Source organism: Terrapene carolina, unplaced genomic scaffold (genome assembly GCF_002925995.2).
Source record: "Terrapene carolina triunguis isolate 2854851 unplaced genomic scaffold, T_m_triunguis-2.0 Scaffold130, whole genome shotgun sequence".
Lineage (NCBI taxonomy): Eukaryota > Metazoa > Chordata > Testudines > Emydidae > Terrapene > Terrapene triunguis.
In genome coordinates this window covers 22,377,141-22,397,892 of record NW_020664481.1, presented here as the reverse complement: position 1 = coordinate 22,397,892, position 20,752 = coordinate 22,377,141, and the positions used below count along the sequence as shown (strand labels likewise).

Sequence of the window (20,752 nt, the reverse complement as noted above, 5' to 3'; positions counted from 1 at the left end):
TCAGCTGGTGCTGTTCCACCAAATCTGTAAAACTCTTCCGTGTCTGTAATTACTGCATGGCTTGTGTTTAAATGTACTGTCGCTGATCTGCAGAATTCAACAAAATCCTCATAGCAAAGCGTGAAATATTATTGGACGAAGCAGTGAAGTACACAACAGCAACCATTTTTCAGCCCTTCCAGTCTGCACAAAATAAATCCAATGTGTATGATCTTCATTCAGCTTCCTGGGGTAACTTGAAATTGTATCATCAACTATCATAACATATTTTTATTAACTGCTCTTTTTCTGGGTAATAGATGTCTTCCTTACGACAAATCACCAGGTTTTTACCACCACCACCACCTACAATGTGTGGTGTGAACTGCTGCTTAGGGACTCTATGAAAGCAGCCCTTACTTGGACAAAATACCCAGTTAAAGTCAATGAGGATGAGGAAGATTGCTAAGGACTGCAGCATGGAGGAAGGAAGGAGAGTCTTGTGGTTAAAGCTCTTAATTGGGACTCAGGAGACCTGGGTTTGCGTCTTGGTTCTGCAACAGCCTTCCTGTCATGTCCTCAGGAAAGTCAGTTCTTCCCTCGGTTCCCCATAAATCACATGAGGATAATATTTCCCTAACTCACCGGGGCGGGGAGAGGTTGTGAAGACAAATTCAATGTTCATGATGCCTTCAGATATTACAGTGATACAAGTATTGAGACGGGTGAAGGAGAGTTTTACATTAACTGCCCTGGATGCTCCATTCCCTCCACTCCCTCCAATTCTACGGCCATGAGAAGGCCCGGCAAGGACTTTTTATTGGAAACAAAGGAAACCATGGTCTGATGAACCACTGATATTTTCCAGGCCTAACACTGCTTTGTGCTAACTCCATCCTCCCTTTGGAAATAAGCTACTCTCAGCTCAAACTCCTCTCCTGATAGACTATGTAGACAGAGACACTCTGGGCCTAGCCCGCGTAGATGATTGTTGCAAACATAGAATTGAGCGGACGGTGCTATTTAACCATTGGCTCACATGTGGAGCGATTCAGCTCATGGGGCACTTCGTGAGGCATCGCCCCTCCAGGACGCATAGTCGCTCCCTGGCCCACGGAAAGAGAGTACAGGCTGCACCATTGCGTATCCCGGTAAAGCCTTCTCCACTTTCCAAGCGTGGATGGATCCCAGAGGCGCATGTGAAAGCTCCTGCACAGCCTCCGTGCAAGGATTGCACTTGGCGCTAGCCCTTGCATGGGAAACGCTGGACAGTAAAAGGCAACTTCAGCTCTCCAATCCCTCCCCACCAAATCTCCCACAAACCTGCACTGCCCCCCGCGATCTCAATCTGTCCCATATTGACTAACCCCAGGCTGATTTGATCATTTCCTTTCTCTCTGGGGGGTTTTAAATTGAAGGAACCGTTACTCCCCTGAGTCAAGTCATTTGGCTACTTTTTTTGTACAATCAAGTGTGCTTGTTGATTTTTGGATTATTAGCAAAATGACAAGGGAAAAGATCGCAATTATCAGAATTGCAGTAGTCGTTGCGATGGCATTTTGTAAGGCATCCCAGCCGGGCATCAGAACTGCCTCATCCTGTAACATCTGTGAGAGGAAATTCTCTAGCAGATAAGTTTCTTTAGGAATGGAGGCCCACCAGAATGACATAGTAAATGATACCTGTCAATCAAAGCCATGCCTACAAGGGGTCAAAGTACTCTTAGGCAGCTACACAGGAACCAGCCTCCTGCAGCACAGACTCAGGAGTCAGGCCAGGTGAAGTGAAGTGGAGGCCAGGGTCAAGTCTTTCAGGTATATTTGAATGGCCACAAAAGGCTAAAGTTGCTCCTTCATCTTCCAGGCCACTCTGCAGTTGATCAACTGAGGGGATAGAAAAACGTGACACAGGCATGGGCATCATTTTCATGAGGTGTCTAACAGAGTTGGGCTGCTCCGGTGATAGTCTGTCATGTGCAGGAACGAATGAGCTGTTTCAGCTAGAATAACAGCAGACCGAGATCTTCACCCACTAAATAGTCAGCCCAAATGTTTTTTGAAGGTATTGAAAAGTTTGGATCATTTTCTTTTCCCCCATTATTTTTATTTGTACATCTCTTCTCACTGCTGGGTTCTGAGCTGGACTGAAACCAAAATGCTGAAATACCGCGAGAAAACTCATTGCCAAGTATTTCTGGCCTGTTTGCATGAAATTTCTAGCACAGGTTTGCAGACCCAAGAGATCCAGATGCATCTGGGATAACTGACACATTTCAGTGCATATCAGAGCCTTCTGAGGTTTGCCCATCACTAGTTTGGGGTTATGCCAGCCATGTGATAAGATGTTGGAATAGAACAGAGCTGTGAAATTAGCTTATTTTGTCACACACGGTATCTATGATGGACGCACAATGTGAGTAGCAAATGGAAATTCCTGGCCGATAGTTAATTGGTCAGGTTACCTACTGTACAGGGAAAGGAAAGAATTGGACACTTGGTAGCAAGGCCCCAATAGCAGCAGTTTGTCTTTCTAAGTGACAAGATGAATGACTGCATGAAAAAGGGGCCTATGTCACACCAGTTTCAGGCAGGCGTAGAAACCCATGTCTGACAATTGTCCTTCCACCAAACCCTAGGATTCCCGTACTTGATTGACACTAGAGCTCAGATCTCCTTAGCTAAAGTTTTCCTTCCCATGCCAGTTAAAGCTAAACCACTCCACTGGATCTGATCTTTTGAAATGGCGTCTCTGCCATGAATGATCTGATTTTTTTTTTTAAATGGGCAAGAATTGTTTTGCTTAGGTGTGAAGAAACTAAAGTTGCTACCCAACAGTACCCAAGAGTTTAAAAACAAAAAGCAGAGGTCCCCTGTCCTTATTCAGATCCTGGGACCTCTCACCCAGCCAGTGAGGGGCCAAAAGGTTGAACCCAGCAGGACTAGTTACACCTATGATCGCACCTGCTTGCCTGCCAGAGTTGGAGAAGGTTGCCTGGGGACAAAGAAAATGAACTGGAGTAGGGATTTCACTTGGCTAGCTCTGTTGATAGTGAGCTCTGTTGATAGTGAGCCTTTGTAACTCGTCAGACTTCATCATCAAGCAGACTGCATTTTCTACACCAAGATGGGTTTGTTTATTTCTCTCCTGTGTCTGGGTTGAAGGGACTTCTCTTACCGTAATGGCAATGCTATCATGCCATGTGGATGAATCAGCTGCCTCAAGCTCCCATGCCAGACCCTCGTCCTGGAGCATAGAGGAATGCTTTCTACAATTAAGGTTTTGGTTTTATTAATCAGAACAGGCCTTTATTATCTCAAAGTCCCTGCCAATTTTTTTTTATTTTTAAACTTTCTCTGGCAGTGTGGAAAGCCACCAGCTCCAAGGGTTAGCAGGCGTCTAACAGCAGAAATTGAAGCATATGTATGAGAGAGAGAGAATCCTCACACTCCCCCCCCCCACACACACACACACACACACTGTGCTGAGCCTCACAGCGCAGAGCTGGTCCTGACTGCGGCTCTGCTGTTTTCCTCTTGAGCTGATCCCAAGACGGGGCGACCTAGTCAGCTTCATCCAGGAAGGTTCAAGGGTCTAACGGCTAGAAATCAGCCATTGCCATCTTCCTCCCATTTAGCAAAAGCAGATCAGGTAGAACTGGAGAACAACCTGACATGAAAATGGCGTTGTTAACAAAATGAGGCAGCTCTGCGGTCTATGTGCAGAACCCCTGTGGGAAAAGGAAGTCAGTTGAGTCATTGTCAGTCATCAGCCAAAAGCAGGACACAATTCTTCCAGAGTCCAGTTTTGTTCTGTGCCCTGTCGCTTACAAAAGATGAGGACAGTACCAAACTGCGAGTCTCCAGTATGTTTCATCTGGGAGCTCTTAGAGAGCCCCACCCATCATAGAATATCAGGGTTGGAAGGGACCTCAGGAGGTCATCTAGTCCAACCCACTGCTCAAAGCAGGACCAATCCCCAGACAGATTTTTACCCCAGTTCCCTAAATGGCCCCCTCAAGGATTGAACTCACAACCCTGAGTTTAGCAGGCCAATGCTCAAACCACTGAGCTATCCCTTCCCCCATCAGCTACTATTACAACTGCTATTTATTATTTGGTAAGCCCAGTCATTGTAGCTGCATCCTGCGGTCAGCAGCTCTGCTCTACACAGTGATTTTTGTCAGCTGGGCTTTACCAGTAACATCACTGGTGATATGCAAACTTTTAAAAAGAATTGCGTCACTGCAGGCTCTCCCCCCTAGGTCTCCCCACTGACGGTTGCTCCCATCCGGTGATGGTTACCTCTTCTCCCTTCGGTCAAGTCACGCTTAGTCCCACCCCTTCGAGGGTAACAAAGTCCAACAGAAACAAATGTCCAAGCTCTCTATCCAGACTGCCACCTGTGATTCTGGGCCCAATGGTCTGTACACCCTTCTCTCAGGGGTTTTATCCCACCTTACCAGTGGCTGGTAGGGGAACCCACGCCTAACCTCTGCACTGGGTTCCCTAGGATAGGCAGTCAAGGTTCACTCTCAACGGACCCCTTACTGCCACCTCCTGGGACTTCTTCCTCCCAAACCTTTCCCCTCCCCCTGCAAGAGTCCTCTTGTTCCCTACACGTCTCTTCACTCCCTTCTACCGGAGAGTGACCGCAAAGTTTCTCCCAGCAGCCCCCTTCCATTCCAAACATACTCTCTTTGTAGCACCACCCGGCCCATCCTCAACTGGGTGTCGTCAGTAATTAGCCCTGGCCCACTCCAGATGCAACCCAGTGGTTAATTAGCTTCTCCCCACTAAAGGTAGCCAGCCTGTCAAGTGGGGCTGTCACGCTGCCTGTGTTTTTGGTTCTGTAAGTGGGCTTTGGGGGCAGGGGACAGCGTTATGATTATCACACTTTGATCGCACCAGAATGTGATCTGTTCGGCTGCAAAATGGGGATTTATCAGCTGCGGCAGCAGAAGGATGATGAAAGGCAGGTGCTGCAGAGAGAGACTGTATTTAAAAAAAAAATCAATGTAATTACATGAAAAGAGAAATTGAGGGGGAGCGGAGAGGATGAGTGAAAACAGCAGATTGGTTGTCTAATTTCCATAAGTGCCTTCTCAAAACCTCCTTCCTCTGAGCGGGAATCAGAAGGCACCTCGTTGGTGCTCCTGCCCTTTCATTTTTTAAGCTGTGGTCTTTTTTTTCTGTCCGTTATGAGAACTCATTGTTAGATAAGTGAAGAACAATATTCAAGATCCTCTAGAATTAAAGGGTGAAATGGGATGGGAGCATGTATGGGTGTGGTTCCCATGCTCAGGAATGGATTTCTAAAGGGGCATAAGGTGATTGTGTGCATAGGTTTCCAGGGCTTCATATGTGATGATTAATTAAGGGGCATGTTATGCTATGGTTGTGTGTGTTTGATGACTGACTGCAGATACGGTATTATATGGCTGGGTCAGGAATCATCTGAATGATAGCATGTGTGTTTCCTGTGCTCCAGACTGATTGGAAGAGAATATAGTAGCATGTGTGTGGTTTTTCCTGTTCTCCAGAATGATTATTGGGGAAAGGTGTGACAGATATGGTAAAAGGTGTGTGTCTGAGAGAGCTGGGGAGAGGGAGAGAAGGGGAGGAGATGCTGTAGTATCATAGCATATGTCTGCCTGATATCAGGCCGTCCCAAATAACTGTATTGAGTTGTTTCATGCCTGCTAGAGGCTTTACGCACAGTCGCTGTTTTGGTGTGACGGTTGTTTTTTGTTTCTCTGGAAGATATCACTAGAGGCTACCGTGCTTGTGCAGAGCAGCTACCAATGCTCTTTCAGTCAAGCGCCTTTTGTTTATTGCTTCATTTCAGGGATACCAAATAAGGACTATTGTTAATTACACACCAGGGTATTTGTCCATTGATCAAAGAAAACAAGAAGTTAGTATCCAGGCTTGAATCATGTGAAAAAAATGGATACAATGATCACTATTAAAAAGTCAACATTTTCCATTAGTTATCACACAGTAATTACTGAGGTAATCACAGATGAACTCTCTACTTAAAATAGAAAATAGCGGTAGTAACTGTTAGCTAACACTGATGTTGTTTTTTTTTTTAATGCCTGCAAATTTGGCTACTGGGTACAGTACATACAGCCCTTTGGTCATAGAGAACATACAAATCTTAATCCACATGTGGGCTGCTAAAAGATCACTTTAGAGATCCCACTTCATTTTCATTAATATCAGCAGTTGCAAGTATGAATTCCTATGAGCTGTACTGAAAAATGTTCCTCCTTGACAATAGACCCGACCGATTTTGGAGCCAGCTGCCTGTGCTATATGTTGACCCAAGGTAGCTATTGATTGGGGCTTTAACGAAGTCACTTAAACTCAGGAAGAAATCTGCCCCCTCCCCCATGGTCTAGTATCACCCAATTTAATGCATTGGGGAGGTTTTAAGTATTCCTATGATGCATCCAACATTGGCCGTTGCAAGACAGAATGCCATTGGTCTGTTTCTTATGGTAATTCCTATACTGCAAAATCATCATTACCTATAGTATTGGTGGACTGGTATTACGTGCTGTTGCAGAAAGTTAAAGTGGTGACAAGAGGCTTTACCGGTGTTCTCCACAGAGTGCTTCTGGTAATCCGGATTATTCTAAGCATTACTGTGTAAAGACATCCAAGACTGACCACTCTTTACCTTTTCGCATCAGCTGTTCAACCTGTTTCTCTGACTGTACCTCAGGAAATTATGTTCTTTGTGGACTTTACTTTTAGCAGCATAATATATTTGGGTTTTGCCTCCTAAAGCCTCATAAACTGCATGACTCAGGAATCAGCAATCTGCTGCCAAACAAAGCCTTTAAGATAGAAGATGCATTCAGTAAATGAGCCATTCAACTCAAGAGTATAAATGCCAGAGGCTTACTCATGTATCCTAAAACTCTATCCTTTCTGCAGCTTTTTGGTTAATTCCTGCATGCCCAGAGCAATGCAGCCTGCAAACAAGCTCTGGTTTGCCCCTTACGATGTGGTTGCACTCCAGTTTACAACACCCTGGTGCCCAAGTTAAGCAAAACAGGCCCAATTTCCAATGCCATTATGACGTAGAGTCATATGGTCACCGCACATCCTCCAAAGCGTCATTAAATGGATGTTGGCATTCTATGGGGTTGTGTCATCAAGACTATTGGCTGTGACAACTATCTACCGCAATATTTTGGCCTTTGGGTTACAGTTCTTAGTGTTTCTCAGGATCGCTGTACACTGGCTGAACTTCGTAGTGATTTCTCCCCATCCTCACTAAAGTGGAACTTGACTCCCTGTTTCTCAGCAGGGCTTCTTACCATAGAAGCATTAACAATGTAAGTTCCATAGGAAGGGAAGATTTCGCCTCCATTTGCCGTATATAGCATCTACAGTGCACCACAGTCCCATCACAATAGCATTCAATAAGTGTGTGTGTCACGTAACATAATAATGACCCTTCCTTTATTACTGTGTATAATTAGGATCTGCTATTCTTTGAAGCTTTAAAGACCTCAGGCAGTGGGGAACTGAACTAAGCTAAAAATGTTAAAACAGGCCATCCAACGGAGACCGCTTCCCATTCCTACAGCTCTATATTAGTGTGACACCCGTGTGCTCATGCGCTCCTACCACGAAGCTTGATAAGATTGAAATGCAATGTTTTGTCAATGCCCAATGCACTCAGTTCAATTGAAAGGATTCTGCTCCAGATGCAGGAAATTCCAAGCCAACAGAGCCACCAATATTGTATAAAGAATGGGGTTGAAAATCTATACTGAAAATATTGTGCCTTCATATCAAGTGAGGGTCCCCCCTCATCAGGAATAACAGAAATACACAGGGAGCAGAGACAGGGAATGAAAATAATTTAAGACGTATGAGGAATGCTTGAAAAGATTGGGCTTTAATTTAGAGACGAGACAAATAGGACAAGACTTGCAAGAGGTATACAAAAGAAGCAATGGTGTAGAGAAGGTATGTCAGGCACATTCATTAAACTTCTCCCTACACAACGAGAGGGAATGGTAAGACATTCAAAAGTGATTAAAGGGCATACCACTTACACAATGCAAAATTGGTTTGTGGCACTCACTGCCACAAGACAGCGAGCCCAAGGGCTTAGTAAGACAAACAAAAAGGATGTGAATGCATAATGAGAACACACACAGGTACAGTGGATGAGAATTTTTAAAAGCTAGGGCTATACGCTTTGATGGTTCAGGGCATAAGCTAACCATTAATTAATGGAGATTGGGAGGAACTTCCCCTATGTGAGAGGCATAATTATCCACTGTGCGGGCAGACTGGAAGTTCTTCTTGAAGCTACTGCTACTGGACATTGTCCAAGACAGGACAGGGGACTAGATGGACCATGGGTCTATTCTTTTATGTCAATTCCTATGTCGCTACGCCCTCTACATGCTGGCTGGCTATCTGACTTCCTGGCAATTTGCAGCATGCTGAGGCTGCAATTTGTGGGCTGGATCTCTGCGTATTCCTTTTCTTAGCCTGTTCTTTTAATATCGTTTCTTTTTTCACTTCCTGGATTTGGAGAGTAATCCCCCAGGGGAAAGAACAAATTGTAATAACTATCAGGAAACATGCTAAGGTGAAGAGAACTGAGCAGTTTGCAAGAAACAAAGATGAATGCATGCAAATGAGTCTCCAGTGTGCAGCTCAGAACAAAATATCCAGGGAGATGTCCCTCATCCCCACTCTTACACCCCTACTTTCTATAGCTTTTTTTCATGAGGGCATAGACCTCCAAGTGTATATGAGCAACTTAATTTACTGCAAAGCTGGCTATGTATGGAGACACTAATGTAGAGAAATGCACTTCTTCAGACAGCCATCTCTTAAATAATACAAGCTGACAACCAGTTGAATAGAACGAGTGATTATGTCTGCAGCCATCAGAGCGAGGAATCTTATTACAAGGATGTGCTGATACAGCCCCCATTCATACATCCAGGGCCCATCACAAGTCTATTAAGGGAGCATCTATCACAAAAGCATTATGTTTTTTAAATGCTTGACAAAGGGCACAGTAGAAATAATTCTACTTAGACCTTGCAATTTCCTTGGGTGACGTAATTCTTGTGATTCTTCACTGAAAATGAAGAATGAAAACATTCAGTGGCAAACATATAAGATGACAAGAGCAGGCTTAGCAACGGGTTTGTTTTTCAGTTTGGAGGATGGTTTTTTTTCCCCAGTGTAGTGGAATCTACCGTAAGAGTAGGGAACTGAATGGAGCCCAAGGTCTTTCCGCTCAAGAGCCCTCTGGTCAAAAAGAAACTCAGGTCACAAATAAAAATTAGTTGGTAGGTTTTATCCTGTTCTCCTATCTGTTGCACATCACAAAACCACCACACAATCAGACACCACTTCAGCATGATTTACACGCACCCACGAATTCATCTTGGCTCAAATTTTCAAAGATGCAGAAGGGAGTGACATGGCCAAATCCCATCAAATTTCAATGGGCATTGGGTGCCTAATTCCCTTAGGCTCTTTGAAAATCCCAGCCCTTATCTATTTATCTAGGTACTTATATGGCCACCATCACCAGAGTCTGAACACCTTCCAGTTATTTAGAAACTGACAAAGTAAAATGCTGTCCCAACTGAAGTCAGTGGGGATTTCAGTGGGGCCAGGCTTTCAGCCCTAATCTCTTTTTCCCTTCCCTGTAGAAGAAATAGCTGGCTCTGCAGTTTTCTTTGTTTATTGGTGTGAAGAGAGGCCCACGGCTGGAAGAGAGGTGTTTCAGGTCCAGTTACGAGTGCATGAGTAGAGTTGCGTGGTAGCTCAGTATTGCAATACCAGGGAGTGTTGCAAATATGGCTTCAGGTACTTTTGCACAGCCTTATGAGGTGCCTACAGTAGGATGTGCTGCAGGTCAGGGTTGAAGTGTATTAGGTTATATGAGAACCCAGAATTAACCAGCCAAAGATGTTACAGGTCAGACTTGAGGTGCGGCAGCATTGCTGCGTGGGGAAGCTCACGTACTATCACATCCATGCTATGAGTCCTCCTCTTCCATGAGCGCCAAACCCACTCACAAAATGTTCAACGTACAGCAAGGTACATTTAGCACAAATTGAGGGAGACACTCAAACCAGACTCTGTGTGCATCCAAATGTGGAGGGCTCAAACTTGAACTTTCTTCCACCCAGCAGTAAATTCATATTCATTCTGGGTGACATGATCCTTTCCTTACACAATCTTGCACCATTTCTCTTCCCATCTTGGGCATTTTCTGCTCATTCCACTGGGGCCCTTTCTTCATGCATACATGTAACCCACATTAACTTCAATAGGAGTTACGGTGTGTGCAAGCTGACAATGGAAAAGATCTCACCGCGTGGTACAGCTGAGTGCTGAAAACACTTATTACATTTTCATCTAAACTAAATTCACCTTATTTCTATGTGCTACATTTGATCAGGCTGAATTATTTTAAACCTTACAACCTGCGTTTGGGTGAGTAAATGGATCGTGGGTATATGCAGCTCAGGAAACCAATGATCGATGGATATTTTCACCTGAATGAAAGGGATGTTGATTTAATACAAAAAAATTGAACCTGTATGCCTCAGGTTTGAGTGTTAGGCCAGGCTATACGATGAAGGCTTGTAATGCCCGGGAATCAGGAGGGTCAAAGGGAAGTCCCGATCAGTGGTCAGAGTTCACGCAAGGGGTCCAATCCCCAGGAGATCCAATCCAAGGGGAAGGTACAGCAAGGCGGGGTCAGGGAGGGTGGCGGGCCCAGGTCAAACGAGGTGACAAGCCAGTAAGGCAGGGTCAGGTGGGTCTGAGTAGCAACGAGCAGGCAATGACTCATTGCTCAGACAAAGCCAGAAGGGAAGCAGGACGTGCATCTATAGTCACCAGCCAATCAGGGTCAAGACCATGTGGCCAGCCAGGAAGCAGGTTGTGGAGTCCTGGAAGATGGCCCACTCAAATCTGAATTCCCAGGGACTCTCGTGTGTTGGTGTGGCACGATGGCCAAGGCTACTTCCCAAACACCCAGTGGGCCTGGGTTCGAGACAAGGGCGACAAACATTCCTAGATTTTAAGCCCAGAATTGGGTACAATTTTCTAAAGCACTGTGATGGGGTGGACTAGGCCCAAAGACCTGGAGGCCTCAGGGTTCTGCCACAGCCATCCCAGGGAAGGAGCAGTGGAGAGGTCCTCCAAGCAGGCTAGAGTGGCTGCAGGGGAAGCAGCCAATCAGGGCCTGGGAGGGCCATATAAAAGGAGTTGCAGAGCAGTGCAGTAGTTAGTTGCTGCTTGGAGCAGGAGGAGAAAGGACTGTAGGCCTGGCTGCCTGGAAGAGCAGCAGGGCCACAGAGTTTGCTAGCAGGAACCGGGGGAGTATTGAGGGAGCACCTGGCTGGTTGCTCGGACTGAGCCTGGGGAGGGCTGCAGGAAGATAGTGTCTCCAGGGAGGAAGCCCTGGGGATACAGCCCCATACCAGTGCTGGACTACTTAAAGACCAAAGCCCATGGAGGGCTAGAGAGAGACACTAACAGAGGGGTACTGAGATAGGCCCTGGTGGACCATATATCCCAGAAGGGGGTTGTGCTGATTAACATGCAGACAGTGGGACTCGGCCAGAGCACTGTGTGTCTGACAAATTCGCCTGACAGCCATCGAAAGGGGTCGCCAGAACTAAAGAATGCAGACACATCCAACCAGAAGGGGGCACTTGAGAGGTGGGTGCCAACCCTGTTACAAGCACCTAAATGACTTAGGATCCTAAATCCAATTGTCAAAAGTGGGCTCATAAATGACTTGGGCTCTTTTCAGAATTGTACCCTTGACGATCATCTCGTCTGACCTCCTTCATTATTTTTGCTCTGCTTACACCACCACCGTGTATTCTGTTTGGGTTTTATTTTACTTATGGCTTAAGGATTAGAGCAGGACACTTGGGCTCTGAAGACCTAGGTTCAATGTCAATCTCTGCCACTGCCCCCACTATGCAACCTTGGCCAAGTTACTTAGGGCCTGATCCAAAGCCCATTGACATTAATAGGAGTTTTTTCACTGATTTCAATGGGCTTTGATTCAGGCCCCACTGTGCCTAGGTTTCAATGGGGATGACTACTAGAGCTGGTCCAAAAAAAAAATATCCATCAAGTTTTTTCAACTAGCCCAAATAATAAAGTGGACACGATAAAAATCTTTCCAACTGCTGATTGCAAGTAATTTCCATTACCACAGTACTTACATTGCTACCTATGGTAGATAAAGGGAATACCACCAATACCCCAGGAACGATGGGTAGGCAAAAATGTGAAATTGTAAAAAGTTTAATGGCAACCACTGTACCTATCTCCTTACCTCAAAGAGAACATTTTGCAGACGTTGAGCTGGTTCCTAAATGAAATAACTCTGCAAGGCCAATTCAGAGTCAGTAACTTCTCCCCCAGAAAAGCCAATCGATTTGCTTCCAGCCTTCTTATTTCTAGGCAGTGTTGCACACAATTCTTTTTCACTAGATGAACATATGTCAGGCTCAGTCCTGTAAGCTTGTGCCCAATTTGAAGCACATGAGTAGCTTCATTGATTTTAAATGGATTACTCAGGTGGTTTGCATGCGCTTAAGTGCTTTGCTGGTGGATAGGACCCCGGTTGTGCAGCCCCTAGCAGGATCCAGCACTTAGTGAATGGTATTTATACACATGCCGTGTAAAATGAAGCCACTGGCAGTGACATGAGACAAAATTTTCAAACTTTGGTGTTGAAATTAAGCACCTAAATTAAAGGTATTTGAAAATCTGGCATTTAATTCCCTGGTCTAAGTTTTAGGCTTCTGTATATGCTCTTTGTGCCTTTCTTTTCTTTTCCCACTTTCCCCCATCATTATATCGTTATTATTTATATTACAGGGAGTATGCACAATGGGCTAGGGGCTGTAAAGATACAGGAGAGGACATTTGCAAAGAGCTTACAATTTGAAAAAAAAATTAGTGTTATAAGAAAATACAACAGTATTCTACAGTAATGGACCAAAACACTGCAATGTATGAGAGCTTTACTATAGTCTTCTGCACCATCATTTGAAAATGCTGTGGAGTTTTAGAAAAAGCTATTTGGAAACTCTTTAGAGCATTTTTGTTGTGTGTGTGGAGTGCCAAGCAGAGTGAGATCCTGATCACCACTAGATGCTACTGCAGTACAAATAGAAAATAACAAAAATACATATTTCACAGATTGGAATCCCTTTATCAAGAATCATATCAAGCAGAACCTGATCATTTCATTTCCTGCTTCCGGGTTAGTGTGAGATCTAGTACTTGAGACAGTGGGTTTGGTCTTTTTTCAAGAGAGGATTTTTTTCCTTAACCAAAGTACAAACAGCACAGAAAAATGAGATTGACAACAATTAATAGGTGTTTCTTACTCTCCTGTGATTTTTTTCCTTTTACAGCTACCTAGACAGCTTAGATCGAATCGGAGCTCCAGACTACCAGCCAACAGAGCAGGATATACTTCGAACCAGGGTCAAAACAACTGGCATTGTAGAAACCCATTTCACATTCAAAAACCTCCACTTCAGGTAAGTCTGATGTGAATCCACTGTTGTATTTTCAGGCAGTGCAAATATCAGCATTGTATGACTGCAACCATATTACCTTGGCCAAAAGCTCTCCCACAGTATGCTTGTCTGACTAGCTGCTATCCTCCACCCCAGAGGTGGCTGCATTTCTGTGGGTACTAGCATATGGTATGTAAAATGGTTTGTAACTGAGGCAGAGTACACTCAGTGCACACGTACCCACTCCTGGCTGGTTTAGAAAAAAATTCCCTGATGAGCAGTTTGTTCTACATTTGCCCATTATGGGGTTCCTTGCCTTTTCCTCTGAACCCTCTGGTACTTGCCTGTGTTGGAGATGTGACACAAGAATAAACAGACTCTGCTCCAGTCCGGAATGGCATATGGTAAAAACATTCGGCAATTTGTTGTCTACATGGGATAGTCACGCTGATGCTCCTGGAGTTTGCCAGTAATTCTACTCTCGAGTGCAGGGCAGACGGAGGTTTCTAACACACACACACACACACACACACACACAAAACAAGACTGGGAGTTCGGCCTCTTAAACCCACAGATCACTTAAGATACATGCAGATTGCTAGGGCTCTCTGGAAAGCAAGAGCTGTCCTCAGAGAGGCCCCTTGCCCATGCACTGCCAACAAATCCCACACAGCATCCAAGCCCCTGGACAATCTTCAGGAGCTTATGCTGTCATGGGTTCCCCTAACTACTACTGCCCGCAGAACTCCTCTTTGGGGAGAGAGGGGTTCCAAACCTCAGAGAAGGAAGAAGTGAGAGTTGCTGCAGACTCTGTTGCCCTGTGCTAGGAGCCCTCCAGGGATGAGTACTTAGAAATACAAAAGGGATTACTAATATTTTCCCTTTGTTAATAAAGAATAAATGAAGAGACGTCCCTATTTCATGCACAGGCTGTTCGATGTGGGAGGTCAGAGGTCAGAACGTAAGAAATGGATCCACTGCTTTGAGGACGTCACAGCGATCATTTTTTGTGTTGCGCTGAGTGGTTACGATCAGGTGCTCCATGAAGACGAAACCACGGTGAGTGCTTACGGGGCGACGCAGGCCCCGACACTTCATCGCTGGCCTATTGCATAGCCTGCCGTTGCTCAGTGATCAACTCACACTCTTATTGGCTTGTACCAAATCAATGGACTTGTTAATCACATGTCTTCCCTTGATTCTGAAATGGTGTGCAGATCCTTTCTTCCCCTAACCCTTGGAAATTAAGTCTTCCATTGCCCAGGGTGGAGTTAACCCAGGTAACAGTTTCTTGCTCTGATTAAGTTATAATGTTTTCTTTTCTCTCAAGTTGATCAGTGCAAAATGCCATGGGACATAAAGAGGATCCTGAACCCAGAGAGTAGAGTGATAAGCAGTGAATAGGTGCTTTTGAAAACAAACTTAAGGAAATCAATAAGCAGCACTTGGAACATCCAGATACACAAAGGTGTAGCAACACCACAAATTCCTCAGGTGGATTCAAGCTATCGGGGTAACCTGCTTCTAAATGCAAAAGAAATTCATTTTCCCGAGTGAAACGGGAACTGTTCAACTCTGGTGGAATTTGTTTTATGGGGGATGGGATTATCTCCTATAACTTCCCACTGTGATACTAGGCCTGAAATACTGCATGGAAATTGAAAATAAGAGAAATCCGGATACACTAGCTGCCGGATGATTGTGTGGCATTCCCATTAATCTGAATGTGTTCGATGTATGGGCATATAAAGGGTGAGAGAATAGTCACTAGCATTTTTCACCAGCTATACGGCATGCAGTAAGAAAGATACCTGTGCATTTGGGAAGATGAAATGTCAATAACAGAAAAGGCAAGAAGTTGTAGGAGTAACCAGGTATTGTCTTGCCCAGCATTGAAGAACCAAAAGTCAGAGCTTCCTAAACGCTTTGTGCATGCCCAATGTGCAACAATGCAATGGAGACGCTATTGTCACCAGTTTCTGTAGGCGGTGCTAACATTTATTCCCTTTTTCCTGTTTGTAAAGGATCAGAAGTTAGAATGGATAACACGGTGGGGAAGGACTTGAAAAGAGTTCGTAACTTGCAGTCAATAATGTATTCACGAAGAGACTTTTTGGGCACTGATATTTTACATCTTCTAGGTCAGATTCATGAACTCTGGTGAAGAGGTCACCTGCTTGTTGAAATCCTGCATTGCATGAGTTTAGGTTACATTGACACCAGAATTTAGTCTATTAACATCCTCATATCTGCATCCCCCTAGATCTGCAGATTTGGATTGAGATTCTGAATCACCCTACCGCACCACACTCCTCCGGAAAACGTTTAGGATGCACATTTATAATATCTGTATTAACTAAGAACCCTTCCTATACATGTGTTTTCCGCTTCCTATGTATCTATCCCAGTATCACAGCTATTGGCTAGAATTTTCAAGGGTCTAAGGGAGTTAGGTGAAAGTCAATGGGAATTGGGCACCTAATTCTCTTAAAGCTCTTTGAAAATCCTGCCCGTCAACTCTGTGGTCAATTTTCTGTAATAACATTAGTGTCAGCTGCTATGTAGATCTAAAATAGTAGGGTACAGCAACTCTGTTTTGTGTGTGTTTGTGAACCACATGTCTCCATAGCTCCCAAGAGACACTCACCCACTGAGAAGGTGATGCCCCTTCTGGAATGGGAAATCTGCCAGTCACACGATGTGGAGGAGCATATGCAGGTTAGGAAGGACTCAATTAGCAAAAATGCCTAGGGTCTGAGGTACAGAGGTGCCGATTACCTCCAGTTGTCAGATGTCAGTTGAAGTTGTGGATGCTCAGGACTTCTGTAAATCAGGTCCATGTTGTCTCTTGTTAGGCACCAAAAAACTGAAGCTCCTGAAATTAGTGACCACTTTTAGTGCTTTGGCCTTAACCTTGGTTTACTGTCTATAAAATGGGGATAAAATTGATTTACAGGAGTGTTGTGAGGATATATTACTTAATGTTTGTTGCTCCCCACACCATCCATACTTACAGACACATCAATAACCTCTCTAACAGAGAACAGAAATACAATGATGATTCTCAATGGGAGCCTTACTAGTGTTGTATTAGGTCTTTAATTCAGACTATATTTTCTGAACCCCCAATGTAGGCAGGAACAGCAGCTTCTGTAACCCCAGTTGCACCACACTCTCTTTGTTAAGAATATTAGTTTTGGATTAATTTGAGGTGCTGCTCTGGGATTTTTTTCTATGTAAATTTCATTTCACAATTCACTCCGTGGTACTCTGGGCAACAGGAAAAAAGACACAGATTCTGATCGTTTGACGGGACAGTTGTCAGTGCACATTAAAGAGACAAGGTGGGTGAGGTAACATCTTTTACTGACCCAGCATCTGCTGGTGAAAGAGACAGGCTTTCGAGCTTCTACACAACTCTTCTTCGGGTCGTGGCAACCCTGCTAACAAACTACAACAACACTGCAAACAAAGGGCAAATTAAATGCAGATGATGCTCTTGTTTAGCCTAAATAAACAACTCCTGTTGAGTTCAAACACAAATAGTGAAATAAGAAAATAACAAAGTCAGTATCCTCGGCCCTGCTACTTCCCTAACTCAGATCTCCTATGCAAGTGGCGTGCTGAAAATACAGCAGCATCTGCTGACAGATGGGCCTCAGTCAATTTCACCCCTACCATTCTGTCAGGAACAATTTCACCTACAGCTTTAGTCACCACAATCTCCTTCCTTAAAGTATAGTTCAGCGTTCAAACTAACTGTGTAAATGGCATCGCCTAGGTCAGGTGATTTAGCCCCTGTGTGCATCAGTCACATCAGCTGCCTTTATTGACAAAAATGAGCTTTTACTGTTTCATGCTGGTTAGCACAAGGGCAACACAGTTAAGAAAGTAAACTGGATTGTGTTCTTCCTTGCACATCATCTATAGAAACCCATACTAAGTTCCAGTCACTTAAACCTGTGCAAAACCATTGAAGGCACTGAGATTGCACAGATGTCACTAAGGGCAAAATCTTTATTCCTGGTGATGATACATGAGAAAGAAAGAACCCAGCTCGTGTGTGAGGTCTTAAAACACGTTAGCAAAGATGGCACTTGGAAAAAATATTTTTTCCTTGTAAGCCGAGCATATCATTGACAATAATCATGAGAACTCACCATGCCATTTTATACTTTTCTGAATAAAACTGTACTTTATGTGGACAAAATTATAGTTACAATACAAGCAGTCTCTAATGAAGATCCTAGATTTCTCTCACTGGGCTCAAATTGGCAACCAGGCGTTTAAAGCAGCAGCCCCTGGAGGTTGCTCTGTCAGTGAGCTAGACATTCCAGGCAGCTTCCAGTTTCAGGCCAATCCTATCAGATGAAGAAGACTGAACCCAAGAAGTTTGTAGTGGCCATCTCACTGGAGAGCCAGCCCTTAAGCAACAAGTTCATTGTGGAACCTTGTCAAATAGGAATGAGCAAATGAGTGCAGATAAAATAAGAACTGATCCGAACCTTCCCCTCAAAGTGAAACCTTGCTTGAAGTTCAGAAAAGTTGATCATTTTTAATATACTTGTCATGACCCTTGTTTTAAAACTACGCCACTCTTCTCTGTTATCACAGCACCTAGCATGCGCTGTAGTATTTGAGACCACTGCTTTATAGTACTGTCCTATTTTTCGGTAAGGGACGCCTCTCCACTTCTGTATTTTCAGCAGGGCCGGCTCTAGGCACCAGCAAAACAAGCTGGTGCTTGGAGCGGCACATTTTTAGGGGTGGCATGGCCGGCATGGCCAGTGCCAGAATGCCACCCCTAAAAATGTGCCCCGGCCGCCCTAGTTCACCTCCCCTGCTGCTACTGTTTCGCGCGCCACTGCTCCCCCTCCCTCCCAGGCCACTCGGAGTCTTCCCCTCCCTCCCAGGCTCTCAAACCTGGGAGGGAGGGGGAGATCCCGAGTGGCCGCGGCGCGCGAAACAGCTGTTTCGCGCGCCGCTGCTCCCCCTCCCTCCCAGGCTTGAGAGCCTGGGAGGGAGGGGGAGACTCCGAGTGGCCGCGGCGCGGGCGCCGCTTCTCCCCCTCCCTCCCTCCCTCCTGGCTTGAGAGCCTGGGGGGTGGAGGCAGGGCTGGGGATTTGGGGAAGGGGAGGAGTTGAGGCGGGGACGGGGGTGGGGTAATTAAAAAACGTGGGGCGGGGGCGGCCAAAATTGTTTTTGCTTTGGGCGGCAAAAATCCTAGAGCCGGCCCTGATTTTCAGGCAGGAACAGTAAGAAATACATGAAAACCAGAAGAAAGGCTAGTCCTTCTGCATGTCCAGCTCAGCCTGAACTAATAATCTCATGAGAAGGTTTCTTCTCATGAGATTTCTAGACCTACATTCAAGTACCAATCCAGGCTTTGCATATGTAGCCAATCTGAACTTCCTGAATTCAGCCAGGCACTGCTCCACTGTCAGCACATCCAAAGCCTTCCTCGTATGATGGTCCAACCCATGACCTGACTGTGCAAGGCACTCCAGAGCAGAAGGATGAAATGTAGGAGTAGACATCCAGAATGCTGTGGAATTCCATTGGTTTCATACATACACCATAGGTAGAGACAGCAAAGCAAAATGAAATGTTATGCCAAGTTTTCCCCTAAATCCTCCCATACACAGTTCACAAAAGCTTTCCTCCAAATAGTAAGATGGGTCTCACACAGTGGCCTACAGCGGGCAATATACATCTACTTAGTCCCTCACTAGGGCTGCGAGTTGCTACCACAGTACTGAATACACAATACAAAGATGGCAATACTCAGTTGCTAAGGGACTGAGCAGCTCAGTGGACATCCTTGCCCAGTCAGGCTCTCAGTGTGGTAGGTCAATGACTTTTTTAGTCTTCACAAGACAATGAAATGAAAAAACCCCAAGGCCTTATCCAAATCCCAGGTAACGGGTAGGGGGAAAACCCACTAGCAACATTCATATACAACACTGGAATGGACCATAGCAGATGGGGATTTTTATTGCTCCCTATGACACTTTTTAAGACAATGGTGGCATGGGATCTACCATGTGAACCTATAATATCCTCTTCAGTTCCCCCTTGTACATGCTAGGGGGGGAAAGGCAGATGCGCGTGGTACACTTTGCTGCCTCTGGAATTAAACTGTTGTTTAGTTCCTCTGTATCTAGCTGGTATATGAAGATACCGTTGGTGCCCTGGTTGCTGAATGTGTAACACGCTCACCACTTGGTGCTGTTGACCTTAGCTGTGCATTAGTGTTGGACCTATAGAAACTGGCACTCACTGAATGATACGGTTAATGTGCTCTCCGGGCTATAAATGTGCAAATTGCACCAGTCATCCATTTGCTTAGAAGCAAAGAGCAAGTTTCAAGGATCTTTGGCATCTGTAGAAAAATATAACTAGAAGCTATACATTGGGGAGCAGAAGAGAAGTACTGATGCACAGTAGTCCTGATCAGGACAGTAGCAAGATCAGAGAAGCAATCACCTCTTCTTTGCCACCAGAGCACAAAATAAGAAATATCACCTGCTGCATTTGAGAACTGCTGGCAGGAAACAAGGTGGGAGAGGCTAGAAGATTGTCTTTCCTTCCTGCTCCACCAAAATGACAAAGCAAATGCATCTAGAAATAGGCACAATGTGGTAAAAGAGGTGGAAATATTAAGAGGAGTCATACAGCGGGAAATGTCATGGTTCCCCAGCCCTTAACTTATGTGAGAACGACCGTATTTGCCCCAATCGTTACAAGAGAAGCAGAGTTGAGACAGAGGGTGGAAAGGGAAAGCTCAGGAGAATAGTGGCAATACTGAGCCAGAAAACAGATCTTAGATATTGTCGGGAGAAGGCTGTCCCAAACCCAGAGGAGACAATAGACTAGCTTCATTCACTCTGGGGACTCCAGGAGAAATGTCCAATCCTGGCACTGGAATTTGTAGGATATAAAGGAATGTTTATTGCAAGTACTGTGTTCTACTGGGGTTTGCCATTTAATTGTTTCTGCTGTATGTACGTAATGGTGAAGACTCAATGACATCAATTACTTACTCAAGGAAAGCGTGGCATTTCCCTGCACATTTTGATGTAAATTTAAAGGGAAAAAATCATCATGGGATTTTTGAACACTCTGGCTACAGTGGGATATGACAGCACTAGCGAAAAAGTCCACCTGATGAGAAGGCCTCTGCTCTGTTTAGAAACCAAGATTTCTGTGTTC

General features: G+C 44.9%; 1 protein-coding gene across 7 annotated transcripts in view; it reads left to right on the top strand.

Moving 5' to 3' along the window:
• Positions 1-20,752, top strand: part of GNAO1 (G protein subunit alpha o1) — a 305,692-nt gene that overhangs the window by 230,761 nt on the left and 54,179 nt on the right. For all 7 annotated transcript variants that reach the window (XM_024202254.3, XM_024202255.3, XM_024202258.3 and 4 more), the window contains 2 exons: positions 13,433-13,561; positions 14,470-14,599. In XM_024202254.3, coding sequence (XP_024058022.1) covers positions 13,433-13,561; positions 14,470-14,599 — 259 coding nt within the window. The remainder of the gene's footprint in view (positions 1-13,432; positions 13,562-14,469; positions 14,600-20,752) is intronic.